The sequence below is a fragment of the Epinephelus fuscoguttatus genome, linkage group LG22 (genome assembly GCF_011397635.1).
Source record: "Epinephelus fuscoguttatus linkage group LG22, E.fuscoguttatus.final_Chr_v1".
Taxonomy (NCBI): Eukaryota; Metazoa; Chordata; class Actinopteri; order Perciformes; family Serranidae; genus Epinephelus; species Epinephelus fuscoguttatus.
Genome location: NC_064773.1, coordinates 5,526,125 through 5,553,974, shown reverse-complemented (window position 1 = coordinate 5,553,974; position 27,850 = coordinate 5,526,125). Strand labels below are relative to the sequence as shown.

The window sequence follows — 27,850 nt, the reverse complement described above, 5'->3', positions numbered from 1 at the left end:
ATTCCTCTTATTCACAGTTTGTCTCTGTCTGTGCTTTCATGTTTAAAAAAAGACCCAATTACATGGATTGCTTTTTCTTTTTTTTTTTTTCTTAAGGTACTTGATTCAACAACTGACCTGATTTCTGTAGTCCTTTGATATCTACCATCTATATGTATATATGGAATGTGTGTGATGCTTGTTCTTACAATAAACCTAATGAAGGGGATTTATAGAACGAGCAGCTGTATGAAATTAATGAATGCGTGACTTTGTATTTTATTTATAAGTCTGGTGGAAGTACAAGTGCAGTGAATGAGCACTAGTAGATCAAAATCAGTAAGTAAGCAGCGATGTAGAGCAAGGGTTATGTAGGTTTGAAAATAACGGATCACCTTGTTACAAGCCCAAATCAATTAATAATTTCTTTGAAAAACAGTAACATGTGTAATAATATTAGTCAACATCTATGCAGCAGAAGCAGATGTGACTGTCAAGCTTTTGTATCTGGTATGACAATATGTTGTTTTCAACGATATCTGAAATTTCTGGAACAAGTTCTGAAATATTTGAGAGAAGTAAACAGACGGACTACGATAAGCATGTAAGAGCTATGATATTCACAATGTAATTTGTTGGTGAAGTATTGTGAATGAATTTAGTCATCAAAAACAAGGGAAAAGCTAATGAGTCCCAATGCAAGTATAAGACATCCCATGTCTTGACAGTTCACGTGAGAAATAAGCATATAGAAGAACCGCAAAGTTCTTGTACAGCAAGGTAGTTCGATATATTTTTCAACTGTAGGCTAAAGGTTAGCGGTGACTCCCTGTAACTCTCAATATCTAATTTGCCTATTGCTAGCAAAACTGAATTATACTGGCTTTCCATTTAAAGCACAAAGAGACTAAAAATGGTATACACCTTACTAATTTAAAGTAAAGACATAAGTAAATCATATTTATATTCAACAATCTTTGTTTGTTAATGTGCTAAAAAAGCTAACGTAAGTTAGCATCTTACGCAGGAGCTAACAGAATGTTTGTTGAACTTCGATGGATTCAGCTGTGGGTACCGTCTTCTACACTGCCTGTCCCAGTACCCACACTTCCCCTAGAAATACCCACCTGCACTTGGTCGTGCACGTTCATGTTTAGGCTAGTGGTGTCCCAAAACAGAATTGAGGAAGTGGTTTCCAACACTTAAAACCTGCCCTAGATTACAAGGGAGCCCCGACCGACACTTTCAACGAAGTCAGCAACATCGGCAAGTTTTGGAAAACAATTTGTTACTGTACGATGGGAATGTAGGCTATACAAACAACAGATGGTTGGACTAGCGTAAACTCATCAGTGACTCGGTTGAACACAGCGTCAAATCGACTTATCCAAACAAAATCGATCAGAACCAGAAGACGTCGTAGGCCCCTCCTGTTCTCAGCATTTCTTCATCAGATGGAGAAGAATAAACGTAGCACACGCCACAACACAAGTGCTGGAGCCGGCATTTTCAAACCTGAATGACTACTGGTATCTTGCGTCTCTACTACGCGAGACGTATGCCTGCACGTCGGCCATGCCAATTTGCCTGAAGTGGTGTCCCATTTATTAGGGTAAGATCTCTATCCTAATATTTCTCACTTCCCTCATCAAGGGTTATCTCGCAAGCGAGGGCGCTCAATACCAAGTGGAAGATTTAAGGGGTAGAAATGGGATTGGGCATCTGTCTGCTGTCGGACTTGCAGGTTCCTGATGCACACTATTTGGGCATTTTCCCTTGTTCTGAAAGCCTGGCTAGTTACAGTTGCTAACATGGGACTGGCAAGTGGCCATGTAGAAAAGGGCTTAACAGAGAGTCAAGTGTTTCCCGTTGTTGTATGGTTTCAATCATTAACTCAAATTATTGCTACAGTAAATTACATATAAAAGCCCAAACAGCATCACAATTTTCTTACAATGCTTCTGCTCATTCAGTAATATTGAGCCAAGAACTGGACCATAGGGCTTATAAATAATATTATGACATTTTTAGGCTGTTTTTTCTCTAATACAGTTTGCAAGCAGTACTTATTTTTTTTTTTACTATCATTCATTTTATATATTATTTAATATTTATCTTTTTCTCGGACAGACTGACTGACTTCTTGAATAAAGTCAGTTCTCTTACAGTATTGTCCGGTACCGACCCACAATAGTGGTAACTGCTGAATGAGCGGTGTAGCTAGCTTGGAGACCAGTGGGTGAGCAGTGGGCACTTTATTTCGGCATCTCTCAATCTCTCTCCATCTCAAAACATTGAAATTTCACCACCTCTAAATGGATAGCACTTTGAATGCAGCTCTTAAATTCACTGAATCAACGGAGCACCGGACTAAAAGGAAAGGCCTCTTGTATCCTGCATTTTTTTCTTAAAAATTAAGCAGTTAGTTAGTGGTTAATGGATGTCAGGCTATGGAAAGCAAAATTAAACGAAACTGACATCCTGTATTCCAACACTAATGGCGAGTCCAGTTTCTTCTTCTCTCTGTTTGGGTGTTCTGAAACGTTCGCCTACAGTACCAGCGCCATGTCAGTCAAGAGATAATATGAGATGACAGCCGCAACCCGACACAACCCCAGTATATATACAGGAGGCACCGAGGGGGACAGACAAACCTAATACACACATCCCCATCTTATCCCATCGTTTCCAATCTGTCAGTAAACAGAAAACAATGAAATGACAGGTCCTGGAGTGATCAAGGTTCAGATTCATCTCCAAATAACCCACTCTCTTCGAACAAACATCACAACGGAGTTTCTGACGCCTCGCTCCATGGCCTGCAGCACTGCACAGGGCTTTCCAGGAACCGATAGATATCTGCACACTATTGTTCTCCTCTTGCTATATCTCTATTTTATTCATAGTGTTCAGCTCGATTTCATTCATTTTATTTTTTTCATGATCAAAACAAGAAGTTCAGAAGGTCAAAAACATGTCTCACAGTTGTTACGTTAAAAAGGGACATTAAGCAATTAATGAGTGTGTAATCAAGCATGCGGCATCATTCTGGAGGATGACACTGAGTGGACACTGACTCAGTGTGACTCAGCTCTGCTTGGACCACAGTGTCGTCATGACCTCGGTCTGACCAGCGACGTGTATTTGAGTTCTAGTAATAATTAAGTAAGAAGAATGATGTCATGCTGCTAAAAGCAGAAGTAAAATATTCCCAGTGATGAGTCTGTCTTTAGGGTAGAGACCTCAGTTTGGCAATTCTGCCATGGCCATCATCCACCCGGCCAAAAGTGTCGACAAACTAGGCACTGAGTGCCTGCTAGTTACAGACATGCTGTACCGTGGCTGACCGTGACCTTTGACTTTCCTTACAGGCATCCTCTCTTGTTGGGTTCAAAGTTAGAATCACAGTGTATAGAAATTTAAATGCGACACTTTTGTTTTTGCTCTTATTTTTTCAAGAGTTTAAATTAAAGATCGAAGACTTTTTCATGCACTCAGAAGACTTATTCCTCTCAGATTTTTGTTTGCAGATGTGTTAAAATCTGTGTAAGTGAGCACCTTTGGCACTCATCCTCAAAACTTGATGATGACTCCGCTTCTCCTCCTCAAACAAGCTGTGTGTGTTGTGACAGCGAACTCACCTCTGTCTGTGTGTTCAGCTCTCTGTACATCTGTAGCTTCTAACTGAATCTCTGTGGGTTGGAGTTTAGTTTCTCTGCTGCGTCCTGCGTCTTTAGATATCTGCTTTATTTTACTCTTTCATGTTCGCTTTCAGCCGTATTGGAAGTTGTGTGAAGTTGCTGCTCGAAAACTCAACATTTTCTTTTTTTGGTGCTTCACAATAAAAAGATTTACAGAACAAAATAAGAAGGGACTTTTCTTGTGAAGAATCTACAGGAATTGAAATTTGTTCAGAATCAGAATCAGCTTTATTCACCAAGTATCTGTGAACATAGAAGGAATTTGACTCCGGTAGACTCTTAATGTACTAGAATTGACTCTGTGACTGTTAGGAGTTCATCAGAGCGACAGCCTGGGAAAAGAAACTGTCTTTGCGACGGGTAGTTTTGGCGAACAGTGCTCTGTAGCGCCTACTGGAGGGGAGGAGTTTAAACAGATTGTGTCATGGGTGTGAGGGGTCTGTAGAGATGTTTCCTGCCCGTTTCCTGACCCTTGACAGGTACAGGTCCTCGATGGAGGGAAGATCAGTCCCAATAATCCTCTTTGCACACCTGATTGTCCGTTTCAGTCTGTTTCTGTCCAGTTTGGTGGCGGATCCAAACCAGACGGTGATGGATGTACAGCTCACAGACTGGATTATGGCTGTGTAGAACATGATCAGCAGTTCCTGGGGCAGGTTGAGCTTCCTGAGCTGTCGCAGGAAGTACAGCCTCTGTCGGGCCTTTTTCCAGACAGTGTCTATATGGGAGGTCCCGAGAGATTGTGGTACCCAGAAACCTGAGGGTGTCCACAGTAGACACAGTGCTATTGAGGATGGTGAGGCGGGGCAGTGTTGGGGGGGCTTCTCCTGAAGTCCACTGTCATCTCCACAGTTTATCACCAAATTAGTGGAACTTTGTTCACAGCTTTTCTTCAGTCAAGTCAAGTCTAATAATACGCCCGGGAGGAAAGTGAAAGCAGAAACAGCCACAGTGAGATGTTGATGAAGAGCTGCAGGCAACAGGCTCTTACTGCGCCCACTTTGTAGATGATACCGGGATATATATCGTGTATCGCCATTCAGCCTGAAAATACCTAGTTATGTCTTTACATTTTCATTTCTGGTGAAAATACTGCCTGCTCCCTGTCTAAATGTGAGTAGAAGAGCATGAGATATCTTTGAAAGAAGTTCCAGTCAAGGGAATTCTTAATGCTGCAGCATAAAGTGGTATTTTTGATTTTACACGCTTCTGATTTTGTTTGGGGAAGGTCCTTTCTTATTTCAACATGACACAAAGCCACATCCATGAAGAAATGGTTTTCCCAGTTTGACCTGACCTTAACTCCATCCCCTACCTCTGGGATAAATTGGAACGTCAGCTGCGAGTCAAACCTTATCACCAGACATCAGCGGCCGACCCCAATAATGCTGTTGCAGCTGAACTGGAGCAAATCCCTGCAGCTAGGTCCCAAAATCTTTGTTAAAACCCTCCCCAGTAGAGTAGAAACTGTTATTGCAGCACATTGATGTGCATTTGGAATAAGATGTTCAGCCATCTCAGAGAGGCGTAATGTTCGGAAGTCAACATAATTTTAGTGGACCTGACTTTGGCTTAAAATTATTATAATAAACCCCAAAACTCATTAAACTGGTAGTGCTTCTATATTGTAGCTCACCTACGCTCACACACACATTCACACACTGTTCCTGTGCTATTCTCTTATACACTCTATTCCCTGTGCCACCAGTCAAATAATTTCACTCTCATTATACAGGACCAACAGTTTTTAAGGAGCAAACCTTGATGAAATTATTATTAGGACTCATAATTGGATGAGGAATGAATAGTTCTTAGAAATGCGATGGCCAGAAAAGCATCCCTTGCCTTTTTCTCTCTTCTACGCCCCTCTCTCAGGCTCTCCCACCCTGCCATTACCTCTCTCTGTCTCTCATCCACCCACCGACGCGCTCCCTCCCACTCCCTCCTCCGAGCATTAGATGAGTGCGGTGGTCTAATTGCTTTCTTCAGGGAGAGAATTAGCATGAGCTGTCCTGAGTGCTCTGGTCTAATGCATAAAGAACAGGCAGTGAGGGCCCAAAACACTGGGGCCGGGGAATCGCAGGCACTTCCCCCATTAGCCAATTGGTCACACTTTAAGGTGGGGTGACCAAAAACTGCATCGAGTGGTCACACTTTAATAGGTTAACAATCGGAATCTGCATGTTGTTGGACTCGCCGAATTTTGCATGTCACTGATCGTGTTTAGCGGGTGACTGGCAGCACCAAAACCTGCACGCTGACGGTCACGTTTAATAGGCAGCTTAGCAAAATCTACATATGGATGATCAAAGTCAGTGAAGGACTCGTCTAAATCTGCATGTGGTGCTATGTTCAACTTCTGTACTTATACTCAACTTGATAGTTAAAGCGACTGAACAAGTCCTAGAAACAAACCAAAGATAGGTAGTTTTCAGTGCCTTCCATACGGTGGCTGGTAGTATATTTAGTATATAGAATGTATTTGTAATAATTTATATAATAGAAACAGCGATACTTGTGTCTGCGCTGTATCGATTTCTTCCCCCACCTGTAGCAGATACAAAAATGATGCAAAGTCAAAAACACACAAAACCCAAAAAGAAATGCAACAGAAAAATGCTGTAGGGGGATTACTAAATAAGTAACTGCCTAAGGCCTAATGTAAAGAAAGAATACATACCTTTTCATGCCCCTTTCATGCACTTTGAAACAACACACTTATTTGGTCTCTGTGAGTCAGAAATCAAGCTATTCCACTTACCGCTTCCTTTAAGCCCCGTTTCCACCAAACCCTTTCAACAGTAACCCTTCAGACATGGTACCTAGACCCTAGTGTTTCCACCACAAACAGTCCTCTTAAATGTGGGCGGGGTTGTTGTCGTCCAGCGCTCACTGTATTTCCTCCTTTATCAGTCTGCACCTTGTTTATCGTCCACAGAAGGAGGCTGCATGCCGACATTTTCAGAACAAAATAGAACAGGCAGACAGTCACAGCTGTGACGATATACGAGTATAACATCACGAGCTCGAGTGTGATATTGCTTTTATACAACAGTTCAACAGTTAAATAAGCAAGGCTAATTAAGAAGTGTTGAAAAATGAGGACAAAATAGATAATTTAAGCATTTTATTTGTCTTCCGCCAACAAAAATAGTTCCCTCAGGACTCCGCTGTCACCGTTGCTATGTAACGCAGACATGGTGCGCCAGGCACTTACTCTTTATACACATTTATCTGCACATTTCCATTAATTGTGCAGCCGGTGAAATAAGTCTCTGGTGACTGCATGGTGGACTGTCGCTTTTTAATGAGCTTTCAGACCTGCAAGACAAAAGGTATATTTTAGGGCCTGACCCCTAATTAGAAGACTAACTTTACACATAGGCCACGTTAAAACAACATCATACCTGTGCCCACTCACTGTCATGATCTCCCTCGCTTCAAGTCCCGCATCTGACAGCTTCTGTATGGCACTCGCCCTGAGGCTGTGATTGGTGTAGATAGTTGTTGTCCCCGCCTCTTTACACATCTTCGGCAACATCTGTGCAAGTGAGTTTATTCCCAGCGGAGCTTTAGTGTACCAGATATTGTCTGTGTGAACTGCTGTCATCCTGTGCTTCAGATAAAGGGCATTTGCATCTGGTGGAAGTTTGTTTAAATACTTTTCCAGGGATGCAACGCAACTGCTGACCTAACTGACACTAACTGTCAGTTTTGATTTGATTGTTGATTGCAGTCAGCTGTGAGGTGGAGTGATACATACACAGTGAAATAACTGTGATGTTGTACTCCAATATCGTCACGGTTTTACTGTCTTTCGACCAATCAGATTGCAGGGCCGGAACTAAGTGTTGTATAATTAAAAATAGCAGCTTTGTGCATTTAGTCCTTCTCAGGAAAGCTCAGGGGTTTAGTGTTGCCGGAGCTGGAACAATGCTCCACAGCGCTTTTTTTTTTTTTTCTGTGAGAATTGGGATATACGCAGTTAACACAGTCCAGTTGAAATTATTATATATAAATGTCTGAAGAATCACTCATTACTAAAAGTGTATGTCATCCAAGATTGGCAATAAAAGTAATGGTCAGAGTTGTCATATTGAAATTTAAGGTGTGGTGATGGATTGACGTTGTTAACTCATGCATTGAGTAACATCACAAGTTAACATTCCACCTTAAAAGTTGCCTGCAGTCGACCCAGTGAGTGAAGTTATTTTTTTGTAGTCTACAGCTGCTGCAAGAGGCATTGTAGTTTACTGATGTATGTAAGACTTGCCACAGTGTCAACAGTGGTTACATGAGCCTCAAAACCAGCCACAACTCAGCCCTGAGCAGAGTGACATGTTGGGGTGGACCAAACATGGGGATTTGTGGCACATTTCTGTTGTTGTATTTGATTTGTATTTTTCTCTGTGTTTAAAAAATTGGCTTCTCCTCTGTTGGCCACCGTACTTCAACAATGATCCATAACGTTCCATAAACAAACTGTCATTACCTCTGTGGTTAAAGTTTGCTTGAGTTAAGCTACGATCATGGAGTTGCTCTTTTGCTTTGACACAGCCTCTTGCAAAGAAATGTCAAGTCAGTGTGGCTGTTGTTGACTTTGGGACCATGATTTTGTGTCTTGTTCATTTCTTCCATTTTGTCTCTTTCTTTTCTGAAGAACTAAACAACTCCAGCAAAACCTGTATAAAGAGCAATTCTATTATGATGCCGACACATTTTGGCTCGTGGCCTTTATTTTTGTTATCCACAAGCCAAAATGCATTGGCTTCACATAAAAGTCGTAAAGGTCTGAAGAAATGTTCTTTATACGACAGGTGTTGCTGGAGTTTTAACCTCTTTTGACTTTTTCCCTCCTTCATGCACCAAGTGGGAAAAGTTTTACCTCCTCTGTCTCTTTCCTCTCCCCTCCTGTAAAGTGCTCAGTGATCACTTGAAAGCAGTGTATAAATTTGAGGTGGGCATAAGTCCTTGAGCACTTGTTTGGATGTCAGTATTCGTTTAAGGTATAGAGGCATAGAGTAACTCCGACTAACCTCCTACGTGTGAACATTACTTACATATATTTTACTATTAAAAATTGGTAAAATCTTATTTTATTGTGGAGGCGCACGCAGTGTTGCTTCGTTCGGCGTCTCCTTGTCCTCCCATTGCTCTCTTTCTGGTCATTATGAGACACTTGGAGACTACTCCTGTGGGAGTGTGAGCTCCACTGGGGGGACAGTCAGTGAGAGTCCACCTGCACACACAAACACAGTGACAGGGCTAACTGTTAGCGTCACGTGGCTAATGTTACTTAAAAGTTGTTAAAGGGTTTAATGACAGAGTGTTGGGAAGAGGAGGAGCTAAATATGATCATTGGCAATAATTCATAATTATTAATATTAATTATGGATTATTAAAATATTTGATTAATTAATTAATAATTAATTAATTATTACATAAGCATAATAATCAAATTAGCTTACAGCGGGGCACCACCGGGAAAACCGGACCAATGATCACACGTAAATTCAGTCTCAAGTTTGTTCACTTAGGAAGCTAATTCTAGGGAGATATCAGCAACTATAAGATGAACAGGAAGGAGTGGAGCTCAGGCACTGACTTTGTCAACCGGCTTCATCACAGTATACAATGAAAAACCAAAGCAACTTCTCTTTGCAGTATAACAGGGTTTATTCACACTGATGACATTAATTTACAACCAACATCAACATTGCTCTATAAACGCTATCAACTGTAAAACATTACCGAATCAACCAGCAAGCATCAGGAAGGGTGTGTGTGTGTGTGTGTGTGTGTGTGTGTGTGTGTGAGGGTGTGTGAGAAAGTGGGTGAGTGAGTGAGAATGTGTGTGTGTGTGTGTGTGTGTGTGTGTGTGTGTGTATGTGTGTCTGAGCGAGTGGGTGTGTGAGAGAGATGCGTGTGAGCGTAGCAAGATGGCGGCTGTGACGCTGCGAGCTACGTCACGCAATGGCGGCTTGCCAAGAAAGCACGCACTCAGAGGTGTGGTCACGCAGGCGGTATTGAGATGCAGTAACCCGTCTGTGTTACTCAGAGACGCGCTCGGCTCAGCTGGTGGCGGCGTGAATCTGGACATTGAACCAACACAGCGAAATACTGATCAATCCCGCGTGCGGCGACACAATAAGCGGTCCGGCGAGGTCGGATCACTACGTATTACAAGCAGACACAAGCGGGCAGGAGAATAACAGACAGCAGCAACACAGGCAATATTTTTACAATAACAATGCAGCCAAAATCGGACGCGCGGTCCGTATCAAACAAGCCCTTACAAACTTAAAAGAAAACACACACTAACTACTATCTGCCCAGAGCTAAAGCCTCTTACTGTTGCAGAAGGTGGAGTGATGTGTCGTTCCTCTCGCGTCCTTTGTTACGCAGAGGTGAAGTGGTTAGCGGATCACAGCGGCTAACGGGTCCTAGGCGAGGGTGCAAGTCTCTGGCGAGGCGAGATAATTCCGGCTCGTAGCGGGGAATCACTCGGGGAAAGAAGGGGTTCCTAGTCCTTCTTCTTGAAGCAGGCAGTCCTTGTTATCTACCAAACTTGCATCCGGGCATCCGGGTGAGAGGGTCAATCCGTGGTCGTGCATCGGCTATTCTGTGTTCCTCGGCGCACAGAGTGAGGGAGAGGAGAGGAGATCAGCTCGACCAGCGAGGGAAATCCGTAGGCCTAAAACGCATCTAACTGTGCACAGTAATAACTCTTTCTAAAGCGTTCGCCACGTGGGACGAGTTGCTAAGCTTTAGGAACAGTTGCGGGTACTTCTATTAGCTATGAGGATCACAGCCAGAAGCGTTTCCCTCAGGTACGCTCTGTGATGATATACCCCGGCGTGACGTCACCGGTGCGGGGTTGGCCGTGGCGGATTTCACCCAATGGGAGCTGTGTATTTCAAGGGACCTCTGCTGGTCAGCTGGGGTGCTGTGTTGGGGTTGAATCAGCTGATTCACACAGAGAAAGGGGGTTGACTGATTCCTTTGTTCTTTTGGGCGCCAACATGTGGTCTCAGGCTTTGATTGTTACATGTAGGCCCAAAAGTTTATGGATAAAGTGTAGGCCTTTGTTATAAATCCTTGTACGGCACAACACAGAGTCAAATCATTTTGGTGCCAGTTTTTTGGGACAGTTTGATGACTCTGTGTTGGGTGTTAGCTGGTGCTGCTATGCTAACCGGGCAGACATTGAGCTAACCAGGATGAGAACGGCTTCGAATTCCATATACAGTCCTTTAGCACTGCATTTAATTTATGAAATGGCAGCAACAGAAAATTTGCAGATTTTTCTTAAGCCCAGTTTAGACCAAAGATTCCCAAGGAACAAAACTGTTTTAGAACTTTGCAGTGGTGTGAACTGGCCGGTCTGAGCTCGACTCAAGCTGGCTGATGGTGTCACCTGCAACTCAGCTGGTTTTAGAGCATGAGGTAGGTACCCTATTTATTACAGCCAATCGGCTTGTAGTGAAGTCCGCTGGTCAAGTCAAAATGACCACAGATGGCGTGTTCTCTTGCTAGGATTTATATATATTGATGCTTGTTTTATGGTTTTCACTGTATCATCACTCCCACAAATGCAGCTGTAGCCAGTATCTCACTATCACTATCCTCATTCAGATTTTAAGAAGCTACAAATTATATTCAGCCACAAAATAAGTCTGAAAAGCTGCAAATCACAACAGAAGTACAGAGAGTTGTTGCATACAGATGATACACCATCTCATCTAGTTGCATTGGTGTGAACCGGCAGGTTTTAGAATGTTGCAGAACAGCGCATTGCAAGTTGTTTCAGTTCGTCTTGTCCTGAATCTTTGGTCTGAACTGGACTCTCATAGGTTGTTCAATAAATGAATTTCAAATTCCACCAGTTTTCTGTTGTTGGCTGATTTAAATTCTTGGTCATACTCTAGACTTGCTTTTGGCAAGTACTTTAACACTCTATAATAAATTTAAGGAAGTACTAGAAAATGTAAGTACTTTAAATGCCCATCCCTAGAGAAAATAACCTTACTTTCTCCTAAAAACTAAAATAGCACTTATTTTGAAGTAAAATATTATCTTAACTGTTCAAAGAAACTAGCAGTGACTGCTGCTGGGGGACATGATGCAAACCAGGGTCTTCAGGGTCAAGGTCACATTCTGTGTCAGACCTAGTCTCTATATACAGACTCTACATTCAGTGAATGTAGAGTCTGTAGGCAGTCCCTGGAAATTTTGCCTCCGGAAGAAGAGCGGAAGAGCCCTGGTTTCCGGTTGTAGGCTGTTTGTAGTCCGCGTGATATTGACCAATCACGTTTGAGCCGGTTGCAGTTGTTGCCAGGTTAAACGGTCCGTGCGGTGAACTAACGAGGCGGAACATAATTGGCGTTACTGCAAACTCTGAATCCATCGCAATGGTTCAGCATATTTACTTATATATAAACGGAGGTCAGAAACGGAAATTCACCTCCTCCGCCCAAATCAAACCGGAATGCCAAAAAATTGGAGGTCTGCCCCCAGAGGCTGTATCGCCGTCTGCCGGTAGTCAGACGCCGAATACAGCCAGTGGGTTCCGAGAATGGTGTCAGACCTAGTCACTAAGAGGTTTTGTGGTGATACAACATGTCAGGTCTATCTTTGCCGGAAGGAGAGGACAGGACACACACAGAAGTTTTTGAACAAATGACCAACAATGTTGTTTTTCTGGTGAGGATAGTCTGGAGAATCTAATTTGGTCTGTTGTCAACCCTCATGTTGAGAACTCCCATGGTCCTCAGCTGAAGTCTTGTATGTGTGAGTGTGTGTGTGAGTGAGTCATGACGACTGTTGGCAGAGCAAAGATCTGTCCTGGTGGGTGATTGCTCTGTATGGACCAGGAGGATAAATTACGATTGAAATAATAAAATAATTGCCCCTGCTATTATAGACACCTCATTATACATAATTACTTCTTTAGTTTATGTGTTGTTGTAAAAGTTCAGGTCAAGTCCACACACAAACTTCTAATGTCAAAGTTGAAAATGTAACTTAAAGATAAACACATAAACTTAAACATAACTTTTACTCTCTGTCATTCTTTCCAGTGCCTCAGACTCAGATGTGTCAGTTGTGTTAAGTGGCCTCATATTGTCCTGAAATTCCCAGATTAGATTTAGAGTCCCAGTCTGCCGCTGTGTGTGCGATCGGCTGTGTGTGTGACACACAGGCTGACAGCTGTGGGTGAGCAGCAGCAAGGACACTGCTAGTCCAAAGAGTATAGAGCTGTTTGTTTTTAATAACATGCCAGAACAGAGGGATGTACCGAGGGGGAAGAGGGATGACGGGAGGATAAATAACCGCAGTATACACAACATCCGTCCTCCATCATGCCGGACCCCGGGGCTTTACAACTGGACCTTCCAATATACTGACTCACGACACCAGTCTTTGCCTTTAAATTTATGCTTGGATAGAAAGCAGACAGTGTTAAGCAACATCATTTTTTCCCTGCTTATTTTGGTTTCCAGATTGTTTCCTGGAGTGGCATTTGGCCTTTGTCTTTTGTTGCACGTTCTGGATTCTCTATCGGCCATCTGTCCTGTTAATTTCCACTGCATGATGTTGAGTGAGTGCCCAGTCAGATAAAAATGCAGGATGCCTTGTAGACACGATGGCGTCACAAGAAAGAATGATGACTTATGACAGATCAAGGAAATGAAAAGTAGGCAGGGACACAGACTGGTTTCCTAGGATCCTTTCTCAATTATCGGTTGCCAGTTGGAGTTTGAGGCAGCTGTGTCCAATGTTGGGGTTCAACGTAGGGTTGCATTGATTGAACTTTACTTTCCCAATACAGATTTGGTTTGTTTTTGTGTTATTTTCAGAGAAACATAAGGCCAGGGATTGCTGCAGTGCTAAAACCCGCGTTCGCAGAACACCATAACAGAATGAATGCGACTGAAAGTGCACATACTTTTATAATAACACTGATAAACAAACTGTATATAATGTGAGTCAGTCATGTCAGAGCCAACACCTGATTCACTTAAGGTCAGTATCCACGCCAAAACAAAATGGCACTGGATCACTGCAGCCCTAGTTCAACAGCATTTTATTGCATCTGATTGCATTAGAACAGAGGTTTTCAGACTGTGAGGTGTGCCGTCATACTAGTGGTTGGTGGTATAAGATTCTTTCGGTTAATGGTATGTCTTTGTTTTGCATGACTGGGCATCTATTTAGTGTGGCCCAAAGAGATCTGAGTTCCTCTCGAGCCCTGACCTGTGCTTTGGCCTTTTCATCATTGCTAGCAAGACGTCTCATTCTGTACAACTGGAAGTCTAACCTGCCCCCTCTGTTTGGCGGCTGGGTCAATGATGTTATGGCTTACTTGAAGTTGGGAAAGCTCAGTGAAACCACTCAAGGATCAGCCAATGAACTCCATTAAGTAAAGCAACCATTCTTGGACTATGTAATGGTGTCTATACTTAAAGAAGTATGATTTAATGCCAATGTGTGTCTATCATTTTTTCTTTATTTTTTCTTTCTTTACTTGTTTGGGTCTTTTTTGTTGCTATTATGCAGTTAACAGGGCTCCAATCTCAACACACTCTACACCTCCCCAAGCTTAGCGTACTTTGCGGTTGCCTTGAAGAGCAATTGCTGGTGTACCGACCAGCACTAAATCACACTCCATTTTTGTGCACTCGTCAATTTCCAGGCTTTCTGAACCTCTGACTAAATTGATTTCGGGTGGCCTTTCAACAACTTTAAGATATAAAAGTCCAAATTATCTGCATATTTAAGAGTAAAAACTCAAAGGTAGACATTCAAATACTACATCCATTGAAATACCTGACCTCGTCCAGATACACAACATATTTTGCACCAAAACAGCCAGACTAAGACCTTCTTGAACAGGAAGTCTCAGTCCGGTTACAAACGAACTCTGATGCAGTTGGTTTGTGGTGAGAAGGTGTTCCGACCTGGATCTGAACCAACTGCAGTCTCATGACACATTGCTTTTGCTTTTGTTTTGTGACTAGAACCTATGGCTGTTTCAGAGCTTTTGAATTCTGTAAGTTGCATTCTTGATTCTGTACTTCGTCTGCTTTAACTACACCTTTTTTTTATCGGCCCCAACGATGACGTGAAGGAGCCAGCGATATTGAAAAATCTAGATGCCACAGGTTTGGCCTTTTTTGAGTGAAATTCCAGTGTCTGTAATGTATGCACACTCAAGTGATAAATCAAAAGTTTGTGCCCCCTTGAAGAGCAACATTTCAACATTTCGTCTACAGAAACAGACTCACCAATGTTTATCCTTTGGAATAAATCAGTGCAGACTGTCAAGGTTGGCAATCATGAGGGTGCTGTGTGTGCTTCTCTGACATCAGGTTATATGATTTGTGGGTATTGAGGTCCTTGAATTTTTAAGGGTTACCTGTTACTGCCATTCCTTGCTGCTAACAAGAGAAAATGCCTTTTGCAGCTACCAAAAAAAAGACAAAATATCTCTGTGGATAAAGCTTAAGAGTGGGGAAAATGCTTCTGTTTTGCTACTACTGAGTGTGCATATTGTTTTATGCATGTGATTTTATGTATGTGTGCATATTTGTGCACCTGAGGCTCTGTGTTGTTTGGTTGTTGTCGAGCAGAGCCTTGGTCTAATTGAGCAGACATCAGACTTTGATTAATATTGTTGATGAGTGCTGCCAGCAGGGGTGAAGATACAGAGAGGAAGAACTGTCAGACAAACACCCAGGTAACATCCTTCATTCCCCCCGCCTCCTCGCCAGCCTCTCTCCCTCGCTGTACTCACAGGAAAGGATTCAGTGCCCCACTGGTTCACTGTTGATTACACCATTGTCTGCTTAGACTGCTGAGTCTGCTCCAAGTCTGCCACCGCTTAATATAGAATTTACCTTGAGAGAGATGTGAGAAAAGACAGTTTTTGCAGCTAAGCTCAACTATAAATTTGTTGGTTGGAACATTACCAGCAAGCGTTTGACAGGCAGTGGCGTCGGGAGGGGGGGTTGGGCTCTTATCATCAAAACAAACAAGAACTAAATGTTAAAGCTTCGGTTGGCAGTTTCATTTTGCCATCATTGTGAAAATAGTTCCCATTATAACTCTTGAGCATATTGTAATTCAAGTGGACTGAGAGAAAACTAGACTTCTGCTCTTTCTCTTGGCTCTGTTTTCAGGCTTTAGAAAATCTGGCCTGTGATCGGAGACTCCGACCAATTTTAGGTTATTTCAGAGACAGGCCGTTCCTATTGGCTATTCTACAGATGCAGATGCACGTGCATGTTACTTCGATGAAAGCCCGATTCAATGGCGGAGAGTCCAGCAGAAAAAGTTTCTATTCCAGCATTGGCTACAACTGCCGACACTGCAAAGCAACCCAAAACAGGAAGATGGACTTGTCCAAAGAGAGTCTAAAAGAGAGTGTGACAGTAAACTAAGTAAAACATGTCAATATCTGCAACGTGTTTAAGAGATGGAGAGAAAATGTTGCTAATTGTTTAGCCCTCTGCTAACCAGAGCCAAACATGGCTGTGGCTTTATGTTCATCTTTATGGGCCTACCTAATGTTAGCGAGAGCTTCGAGTCACAGTGTGTCCTCCACCTCTCTCCCCTCCTCTACAGACCACCTCACCAGGAGGAGAACAGGCAGAAGGACCCCAGTCAGTGGCTCCAGCAATGCGAAGCCAGTCAGTGCAAACCCCAGCACCAACCTCCAGAGGACCGTACAGACACGACTCCCTGCTGGATCAGTAAACTTTCTGTTGCTGCAGTTACACAGGTTAGACCCAGCACACTCTAGGGGGTGTGTGTGTGTTTGTGTTTGTGGGGGGGGCTCCCCTCCCATGGAAGCAGTCCACAGGGGTGGGGAATGAGGCGGATGGACCATGGGGCGGCTTGTTAGCTAAATCTTGTCTCATCTGTGGTCTGATAAACAGAGCGGGGCAAAGAGGGGCAGAGCAAAGCAGCTGCGTCCAACTCTACAATGAAATAAGATTAAACAAATCAGTGTATGGGAAACACTGGGTTACTGTATGCTCGTGGTTGTTTGGTGGGAGGGGCTTAGGACAGAGGCAGCGTAGTGTAGATCAAACAAGATGCAACCGTAGGAGACGGCAAGAAATGTAAGTAATGGTGGAACGGAACGCATCGGTAATATATGATAATATATAGTGAAAATAGTTAAAAGAATTCTCCATCCACATGTTGGGATGTATATAGTGCACATCACACACTGAGCGAGCCGCCTGTTAATGATGCTGTGGGCTAATGGGCATGTAGCTACTTCCATGTTTCAGATGATACGTCATGTTTGTAGTCGACCAATGAAGATGAGTTTACATATCACCTTGGGTTCGTCCTTCACCTTCTCAAAATGACCCCACACTTTGGATTTCCTGCCCGACATGTTATTAACTAGCCTGTGGAATAACCGCAGGTACCAGCCCTGGAGATTAACCTGACTCCTGTCTGACTGCAGAGCGTGGACACTTCCTGTGTCTGTCCTTTCAAATTAAAGTCCCACATGGTCCAGTCATATAGGTTTTGATTTATTTTGACAAGGCGCAGCTCCTATTAGAGTTTCACGTTTGTTTGTTTTTCACACTGGCAAGACTCAAAATCAGAACAGGTATGTGTCCTGTGAGCCTCGATCAGGATAAACTCGCCCACTAGGAAAGAAATTTCCTTCTATGTACGGGATGGATTCGAATCTAAAATTTAGATTTCCATCTCTTTTGTGACACTCTTTTCTGTGTATGGTTATCCACTTGAGTTAAAGATTTCCCCCTGGGAAGAGGCATCACTCTGTCTTCCACTATTTGTTATTTACGAGAGCGCTCCTACTTTTCCAGACGATACCTAAACAAATTGAATTGTTTATACAAAAGGCCCCTTGGGATGCATCACCTCGTCTTAGAGAGGGTTCTGAGAAAACATTATGTTTCATAAATGATTCCTCGCTGCTGATTGTGCATGTACAATAACACGAGAGCTGATGATGGTAAATCAGTGATGTCTCATCACAGACAGGTTTCTGTGTTGTAACTCCAGTCATAAAAAAGCCTTGTCACATAAGGACTTTTTGTACTTTAGTATAAAAAACAGCAGTGGATTGATAATATTACACTGCAAATGCTGGATAAAAGTTCAGAGTGATGTTAATTAGTGTAAAAGTGATTATTGCAATCAGTTAAAAGAGCAATAATTCAAACTTAATGAACTATTGAAACCCTGTTTTATCAAATCAGAGGAGAAAAAGAAAGTAGAAAGAGGTACTTGGTTCTGTTTGTACCCATTCAGTAGTTTCCTCGACATAGAATAAAGGAGTCTCCTGAATCATTTAGTGATATTATAGGTGTGATAATGATAGCTTTGCAATGTTATGAGTCCCCGGGACCATCAGATGAGTGGGCGCCCAGTAAAATCAGTGTGTTATTATGTGTTTTTCTTAAATAATAACTTTATTTATATTCAAATCAACCTTTTTGTCACATATAGAAGTAATATGTATATTTTTACAATCTTTAAAAAAACATTTAAATGAAAATTATTCAGCTACTGTATAAATTAGTAGTTCAACATTTTGAGAATATGCTTATTAAAAAGATGTTTTCGTGCTTTCCTTTTATTCATTAAGACTTGGAAAAGAGCAGGAATTTGTTTTGCACAAGATATAGGCGCTGAAGTTGCTGTCCACACAAATATGCCACAAATATGTTACCTTTGGCAGACAAGTATGAAACTTCTTCTACTTATGTGGAAGTCAGACTGCTCACCAACATATCATATGTGGAGACGCTGATGAATGTCTTGCATATAAAGGTCAGGTTTTCTAATTAGTATAAGAGTCAATTATGCGCGAGACCAGCGAAAGCACGTGAACACACTTGAAGGTGGTGCCCATGTCTCACGGTCTCGTGCAAGCGCACACGTGAGCGCGTTCCACAGAGAGACAGTCAGAGCTACAGGCTACAATGAGGCTAAAAACAGAGTTTAAATGACGTTTTTTGAAACAACTTTTTATGTCGGGGCTTCAGGACACTTGGATCACTACGGACGAGCAGTATGGAGATATTTTGTGGTTTCACTTATGTGTTTTTGGACGTTTGAATCTGGGGCGCCGTCAGCCTGCATTAGGTGGAGTTGTGTTGCTACCTCCTCTCCCCTTGGATCTCCGCAAGGGATGTGAGGACTCTAAAACTTCACCTGAGCCTCCCTCGGCATATGGGTGAGTAGATAATGGTTGAATTTTCATTTTTGGGTGCACTATCCCTTTCAGGGTACTGACCAAATTGCATTGGTGCTAGAGAGTACAGATTCATGTTAAATCAAATGGTGCTAAATATCAGTACCTGCGCATTAAGGTAGAAGTGGCAGATTCAGACAGGAGGGAGAAACACCACAAAGGGCCCTGAATTTGGTTATGGAGCATCATGAAGCTCTGTCGGCACCCCAGCAAGCCCAAGCTATCTCTGCAGCGCAGATAGTTTTGTGCATCTGGTCTTTTTTCTTTAGAAATAGCCTAGTATCACTGTCATTTGTGGGGTTTTTAAACTATGAACTTATTCCACATTTTTGTCATCTGACAGAGAGACAGACTTCTGCAGAATCACTTGCAGAAGAAAGAGAATAAGACGTCATCACCCCTGAAGCTTATTCAGAAATTACATATTTGTTATTACAGATTGAGTAAAGTACTAACAAAAGGTACCCTTTGTCACCAGTACTGGATTCCAGTTATCAGTCAGCCCTACACTGGATGCGTTGATGGTGAGTTCACTGCATCCTGTTGGATTTTAATGCCACCTGTGGATCATCTGTCAGAGCGTTTTAAAATTTCGCCTTGACTTTAACGGTATTCACCAAAACATTTCAAGCTTGCTGTTCCTCACCAAAATTGTCCTCAGCAGTGGGTAGTAAACTTGTGCTACACTGAGTTCATTCTCACAGTTAATACATGCCTTCTGACTTTTTCTTTTAATTAAGGAACAAAAACTTTCAGATATTCTAGTCACTTTTGTTTTGCACTGATAATTCAACTAGGAAAGTTTCATGTTCCTCCAGATACAGTAGTAGTAAGCAGATACAGTTACAGTGTCTTGAACGCAGCACTAAACTGTAATATTCAGCTGCAGCTTCATTCAAATATTTATGCTTACTGGCATGGTACACATTTAATTATAACTGGCAAACGGACATTTTAACCACATTATCATATCCATATTAACAGTTATTATGGTTTCATTTAATGCTGGTCATTGGCGTTCTCAGAGTTGCGCTGCTAGAATAACATTATTAATTGTAATTCCCTTTAATATGACACAGAGGGCCTCTCTTTAGAAAGTGATTCCAGAGGGACTTTGCTGAGCTCTCTGTGAGCATGTATGATGATTTATGCACATGTTTGCGAGTGTGTGTGCCGGTGTGTGCGCATTAATGCATGTGAATGTATCACAGCTATCTTCATTGTGTGTGTGTGTGTGTGTGTGTGTGTGTGTGTGTGTGTGTGTGTGTGTGGCTGCGTGCACTTTACTGGTCTTATCATATAATTAAGTGGCATTTAATAGACTGTTCTTAAACTCAGTGATGTCTCCACAAACAGGAGAAGAGAGGCTTTACAGTATATAATCAGTTAAATTGTCAGTGGATATTAACATTATCTGCTCTCCTCTGTAATGCGATTTCTTTATTACATCTCAAATTTTATTAAATGGCAATATCTGAGCGGGAATAATTAAGCAAATATCGTCCCGGAGATCCTGGAACGCCTGCGTTTGTGATACCCAATAAAAACATTATTGAAGGGGGTGATTCCTGTTGAAAGAAGGTAAACATCAAGCCGTGTCGCATCGCTCTCGGCGGGCATATGAGAGAGTACAGAGGGATCAGAGGAACAGCAGAGAATGGCGACGAGGAAGGGATGAGGAGAGGACAGATTGGGTTTTGACGGGCAGATGAAAGGGGGGGAGAACAGCCATGATGAGGACAGCTGAAGAAAGGTCACAGGCGGACGAGAAAGGGAGGGAAAGCGGGGCAATAATGACTTGATGATGACAGACTATGGCGGATAACAGTGATGGGGGGGGGATGTGAGGTTGGGATGGAGAACAGAGGCAGAAAAATAAGCAGGAGGATGGAGGAGAGGAAAGGAAGGAACGCAGGAGCTGGAGGTGTGAGGAGGGAGCAGAGGAAGAAAGGGAGGACCCCAACGCATGGGAGATGAAGAGGATTAAGGGAATGCACACATCAAGGAGGGGACGAAAGATGTGTGGGGGAAGAAGAATGAGTGATTGAAGATGGGAGGAGGCAAACGAGAGGAGGCGGAGGCGACCAGGCAACAGAGGAAAAGGATGGCGGCGCAGGAAGAGGCCTGCTAAACCTAGATAGCGCACGGGGATGGCAGGAGGAAACGCGGTCTTGAGGACTTGAGGATATCTCAGGTTTAATTCTCCCTATAGGCGCCTTAAAGATTGCCCCCGGTGGGACCAATCACACCGACATTATGTGAGGAGATTCACATAGGTTGGAGCGCAGACGTCAGGCCAATGGATCATGCTTGACTAGCTCCCTCGCTGACAGAGCTGCATGGAAGGATGGCGGCAACGTTCAAGCCAATTAGAGGAGCTCTGAGCCAGTTTTTAGTGTGAGATAAAGCGGAGCTCTGCCTCTGCTGGCAGATTGGGTGATGGATCGCAGACGACACACACACACACACACACACACACACACATACACACACATCACACTCAACATGAAGTGAGAAGGCTAGTGAGTCTCCATCTGGACTGTCCGTGGCTATCTTTCTTCTCCTTCTCTCGCTTCATCTTTTTTGCCTCTGTGCACACAGGGACGTCCAAATTTGGCTGGAGCTTGGCTTCAATCCCCGTTTAATAAAACTGAAGCTCTGTGCCGACAGAGAGGAGTGCCGAGGAATGGATGGATGAATGGTTGGATGGATGGATGTGTAGGTGGGTGGGCGGGTGTGCGAGACATCATTGGGCTTTAATATGTGCTCTTCCTCTCATATCCTTGCTTGTTTTAATATGAATAGCTAGCTACTTGTGGAAGGGAATGAATTCATAGCCGAGCACTACCGGCGTTATTGGCTGCGGCGTTGAGTGGCAGCCTCCATATGTGCCAGAGCAGCTTTGCAGCGGATATAATAATAAACCCCTGTGAGAGGTAGCAAATAAAAACAACAGGGATAAAAGTACATCATATCATACCCTGGTTCACTGGAAAATTACCCTCCCCACCCCCACCCGCCTTCTTCTTTGAACATTTTTTTGCATTCTCCTCGATTTTTCCTGCACTCTCTTCATCTCTATCCTTCACCCCTCGCTTATTCTTTTCTTGTTCACCCTAACAAGCGCACGTTTTCATCATGTCAACCCTCTTAAGATACCTCTCCATCCCAAGGGGGAGTTGGAGCAGCACGGTGCTTTCATCTGCCCTCCTTTCCCCCCCTCTTTCCATATTTGTTCATCGCTCCTTTCTCCATTGCTTGTCCCACTGTCAGAGCTGCCAAGTACAAAAGGCAACATGTAGCAACCGCCTTTACTCAGATATGAAATTACATTTCATTTTAAGTCGCTTTCACAGCCCAAATATATCATTCCCTCCTGGTTTGTTAATGTTTTTTAAAGAGTCTTGTTTCTGCTCCAGCTGTGCTTGCTGTGGTGAAAATCAGCTGAACGCAGGCACCGGGTGCGAGTTGAGAAATATATTCAGGTGTGTTACTGTAATGTGACCCATTCAAGTATTTTTACTTGTTCCCCTCAAGTGCTTGGCAAATTATATTCCCCAGACTTCCCCTGTGTGGTGGACAACAGTTTCACAATGCTCCAAAAATAACATGAACACTGGTAACCCAGTGCTTTAAATTAGAATCTGGATTTGAAATAGATCAGAAAGTTCTGAAATAGATCAGAAAGTCTGTCCAGCTAGCAGCGAGCTAGCTGAATAGATTCATTGGCCTGATGTGCCGACTAGGAACTGGCTTGTATCGAGGGACATCTGAGCAGCAGCAGGATAAATCCCCCCCATGGAGTCCAGACACTGGTGGTGGTGGTGGCTGATGACTCTGAGGCTGCTGACTGCTGAGGCTGATGAATCTGTAAAGACTGGGTGGTGATGGGAAGGTGGAGGGCGCATACAACAGCAGCAAGAAAAAACTAAAGCAGAGAAAGAACCATATTTAAAGTGAGGAGCAGTAAGATGATTGGCTGACAGAGAGTGTGTGTCATTGTGCTGTTGGTTGATTGTAAATCAGCCGATGACTTAATCGACCGACCCAGACATTGACATCATTATCGTATGTGCTACCCTGCATGTTGTTTGTGTCATTTATGTAATGCTTGATGTGATTTTAGATAAGTTGTGGACGCGTTACTAAAATGTAGATGTGTGCTGCTTTTTAAAAAAAAAAAAAAAAAATTAATACAACTCTTCACATTTCCTTTTTTAGCCCCGCCCCCTTGTGACTTTGTGCTAAACAACTTGCTTGGTCAAATAAAGGGAAGATATATAAATGAATAAAAGATCATAGATGGCTTCCTTAATAATGAAACACCTCTTCATATTGATTTGATATTTAAAAACAATTTTTATTGTTTTCCAGAGACGCACTGCATGAAACAGTGTTATCCCTTTCAGCAGTGACAGTCTAATAACTTTGCTATTATATTGAATCACCTGGAAATGTATGTGTCAAAGCTAAAGTTAAACTTAAAGTTGGCCTACTGTGCTTATTGTCAGGTTTTAACTTTAGTTTCCTCACACTGTCTGTGCTGGGACACCTGTATTCACCTCCTGTCTGAAAGGCTACATTTTAGCAACTGTCTCTTTAAGCCTCCTCCAAAAGAGGCCCAGTCTGCTCTGATTGTCAGTGTTGCCAGGTCTTCCTTATCTACGCTCTTTGTGTCTCTGCACCATCATTGTGGCAGGCGAGCGACTGTAATGGAGTACAGCGTCAGTTTTTCACTGTGAAAAATCATCAGTAAAACCTTTACAAACAATCCTGTTCCACCAGGAATGTGATCCAAAATCTGGGATATATGACCAACGGAGTATACACTTTCTATGGTAACATATCACCAACAAGCGCTTTGAAACCCAAATCTTGACAACGGGATATGTTCCAGCAGGAAAATGATCCAAAATAGGACAGATATTAACAACATTCGCAGCCAAGATTACATGTTTCCCTAACGTTAGCATGTGGCTACATGTAGCAGTATACTTGCAGCAGGGAATGGATATAATAATAAACACCCTGTGAGGTATGCAAATAAAAACAACAGGGATATTAAAAGTACATTCATATCATACCTGGTTCACTGGAAAAGTGCCTCCCCATAGCAGCCTTCTTCTTTGAACATTTTTGCATTCTCCTCGATTTTCCTGCACTCTCTTCATCTCTATCCTTCACCTAAGCATTACTTTTCTTGTTCACCCCTAACAAGCAGCATTTTCATCATGTCACCTCTTAGATACCTCTCCATCCCAAGGGAGTTGGGCAACACAGTGCTTTCATCTGCCCTCCTTTCCCCCTCTTTCAGCATATTTGTTCATCGCTCCTTTCTCATTGCTTGTCCCACTGTCAGAGCTACAAGTACAAAAGGCAACATGTAGCAACCGCTTTACTCAGATGTGAAAGTACATTTCATTTTAAGTCGCTTCACAGCCCAAATATATCATTATATCAGCTTGTACCCAAGGTAGTAAAAACAGTTGTAAACAAAGTATTCAGAACAGTCTGAAGCCTGACGTTTTTGCTCAGAGGAATTAATTTTACATACGTTTATCTTATTATATAAAAGTTTGGCTACATTTGATATGAACATTTGACATTTTTATATATGGGAGAAAATAAGGAAAAGCGTAATAGATGTGTAAGGTTGCCATAGATTACCTTTGCCAATAATGTGTCAAGAGCTCAACACGGAGCCTCGATTATTACTCGTTGTACTATGAATTTTTTAATCATGGAGATTTAATATCTGTTAAACTAACCACAGCCGAGTAAAGGTATGTGAAGTGTATGAAATAGGCCTGCAAGGCCTGCGCATTACGTGAGCAAACCAGGACTATGCTCTGAGTGACGTTTATTGGCATCAATAGGCACCATTTTGGATTCTTTTATTACATTCTCTTAACACATTCATTCTCTCCCCGAGGGGATTCTCGCTTTCATTCAAAAAGATTAAATATGGTGCAAAATGTAGGAGTCGTAAATGCTGGTGTGATCGGGCCCTTCGATTTAAAAAGGCTTTTTTTTCTCCTCCTGAATGTCAGGTATCTGTTCGAAGTAGAGTTTGTCAGTCTTTGAGCGAAAATGAAAATAGAAAAAAAATGAAGCCCAGGGATAGATTGTTTTTGTTTACTGTTTGTCATTGGCTGGAGATGGTTTAATAATGTAAGAAAGGGAGCAGTGAACCTGGGGGCCATGCATTTTACATCTCTTCATGCTTTAATTAAGACAGTGACTTCAGTGGGACACACAAAAGAGTGCTCATATCTGCATACCCACGCAAAAGGCACACACACACACACCTTTGACAGCATAATAATTGAGCCTACATCTCTTGAATCTGGGTCACAGGAACGCAGAGCGCGTACATCCTTTGATGTGTCATTAGGCTTCTCGACTTCCTCGAATGCAGCGCTATTGAGGAAGGAAATTTCAGGTTGGCCAAGTCATACCAGGAGAATAATTTGGCATTGGTTGAAATGTTATTATCGGTTTGCACAGGATTCTGGATGTGATACAGTATTCATGTTGTATCCAAATCTCCCCGAATGCCTGCACCGCTTTATAGTTTTTAATCTATATTCATTAAGGAATGCTAACAAGTGTCTTTTATTCAATGCATCTCTTCACTCATCCAGTGTAATCAGCAGCATTTTAACCTGCACCATCAAGGTACTGATTACACACACACACACACACACACACACACACACATACAATAAAGCAGATTCCTCTAATCTCTGCTCCTTTCTTCCTGTTGTAATCAAACATCTTCATTCATAATTGAAGTGGCGATAGCAGAAAAAGATGAGGAAATTGAGACAAAGTCCGTCGGGTTTCATCATGATTGTGAGTCCTCAGGAACTGTGTGTGCGCGAGTGTGAGTGTGTGTTTCCGACATTATAGCCTCCGGACAAATAGACGTAACAAAACACAGCCTCATCAAATGCCACATGAACACTCAAAAATGTTTTAACTTCCTGCTCCGAGCTCGCCACCTCACCCCTGAACCGCTCACCAGTCCAACGTGCGTGTGACTTTTTTTTTTTTTGTTATGATGATGAGATGAGGCAGCTATGAATTGATATTATTCTGGAATCAATCACGTAAACACTCATAATTGCCAATTTAATTGCCAACAGAAGAGGAGACATTAAAAAAAAAAAAAAAAGAGAAACATTAACTCAAGTGCTTGGATTATTTCGACTTTGCCCTGTCGCATCAAATTAGTTTAATGACTTTTTTTGTGGAGATGTATTTTTTTTAAGTATGAAATCATGCCATCTCCCTATTTAATGTCATTTATATGATGATTCGGGTTTTATTCGTGGAAATGACTGAATCTATTAGCAGGGCAGGGGGCCCCCCCATCAGCGGAAAGCTAGCCTGCCTGCAGCTGCCTGGTGAGGCTTCACATGGTGATGCGTCTCCCGCTATAGGGGCGAGTTGGCTCAGCACACACACTAACACACACACGCACCTCGTCAGAGATGGAAAAGATACTGTTGCTGCTTTATCCCCGCTTCTGGCCGCTTCTCAGCTCATGATGGCAACTTAACCACCCACTGTATCCGCAGCTGAGGTAACACCGGAAAGCAATAACGCTGATATCCAAGGTTAAAGGTGCCAGGTTTTGACAAGCTATGTCATCATTATCAGCCTGTGTGTGTGTGTGTGTGTGCAGGGGGAGGAAGAGACACGGGGGGCTCAAGGTATTTTCTTTCACAAATCCTCGGCTGAGACACGGCAGGCACAGAACGTTTGAAACTCACCGTGTGATATAGGGTGTTAGCTTTAGGTTTTCCTCTAAATCTGCCTAAAGGGCAGAAATACTCCATGATTCCAGCTGTAAGTCAAACCTTGCAATTCTAATACAGCCAGGGGAAACAACAGGCGCTGCCATAATCAGGCACTGGCACAATAAGCCCTCAGAATCTGAAATGCGCTTCACCCCTTTTCCTCCGCTGCCACAAGATTCATTTCACAAATGCAACTCTAAAGAGAGCAAAGGGTTGCACAGAGGAGGAGAAAAAAAGCATCCATCACTCTGAGGCTCTATCAAATCCATCTGCTGAGGTGTATTATTTGAGACATACTCCTTATCCTCTCTTTTCAAGTGCGCCTCTTTGCATTTTTTTAGCATGACCAGGTCATCAAAGGATCAAAGCGCCGGTGGAGCAGCAAACCGGGGACTGTTTAACATCTTAACAGGTAGAGAAAAGGATATCTATCCTGGCGTAAAGCTTCTCTGGAAAGGCAGAATGGGATGGGCGGTGTGAGGAGAGAGGAGAGGCAGTGCTGTCTGACAGCTGAAAGCCAGTCGAGCTACTGTGAATTGTACAGGTGCTACAAGGAATATTATTATATCAATTACCATGTAAATGTTCATTAATTATAATGATCGTATAATGAATAAAAAAAAAGACCATCATTACGACGACTGACAGTCTCTCTCAGCCTCTGCACTGCATTTACATTAAACTCAACAGGTTGGATTCCTTTGAATGTTTTGTTGGACGGTGACACACGACAGGCCCCAGAAGTTTTCGTCTCTCATATTTCCTCTTGTAAGCTCAAATTAAAAGAATTGGAAAAAGTCAGAAGCGTTTCTTTTCTTAGACCGTGAGATGTATGCGATATATGAAAAGCAAAATATGCTGCGCCTTTGTCAGCAGTCTGCGGCAGAACTGTGCGTGTTCATACATAGTCAAGGCGAATTTGTGACTTGAAACCCGTCTGAAAAAGCCTTACCACGAAAAAAAAAAAGCTTAGCCACAGTGAGGTGAGTTCTGATTCCTGGGACTATTTTAGGATCAAGGTGACGTGCTATGATGTCGACACATTTCTGGTGCAGCAGCAGTGAATAATAAAATGGTATAGCAATCAGTCCCTCCAGTAATCTGCAGACTTTTTT

General features: G+C 42.7%; 1 protein-coding gene across 1 annotated transcript in view; it reads left to right on the top strand.

The window, feature by feature from the left end:
- Window positions 1-27,850, top strand: part of LOC125883186 (uncharacterized) — a 152,452-nt gene that overhangs the window by 66,654 nt on the left and 57,948 nt on the right. Inside the window, exon 3 of the mRNA XM_049567406.1 lies at window positions 16,308-16,464. Within this exon, the coding sequence (XP_049423363.1) occupies window positions 16,308-16,464 (157 nt within the window). The remainder of the gene's footprint in view (window positions 1-16,307; window positions 16,465-27,850) is intronic.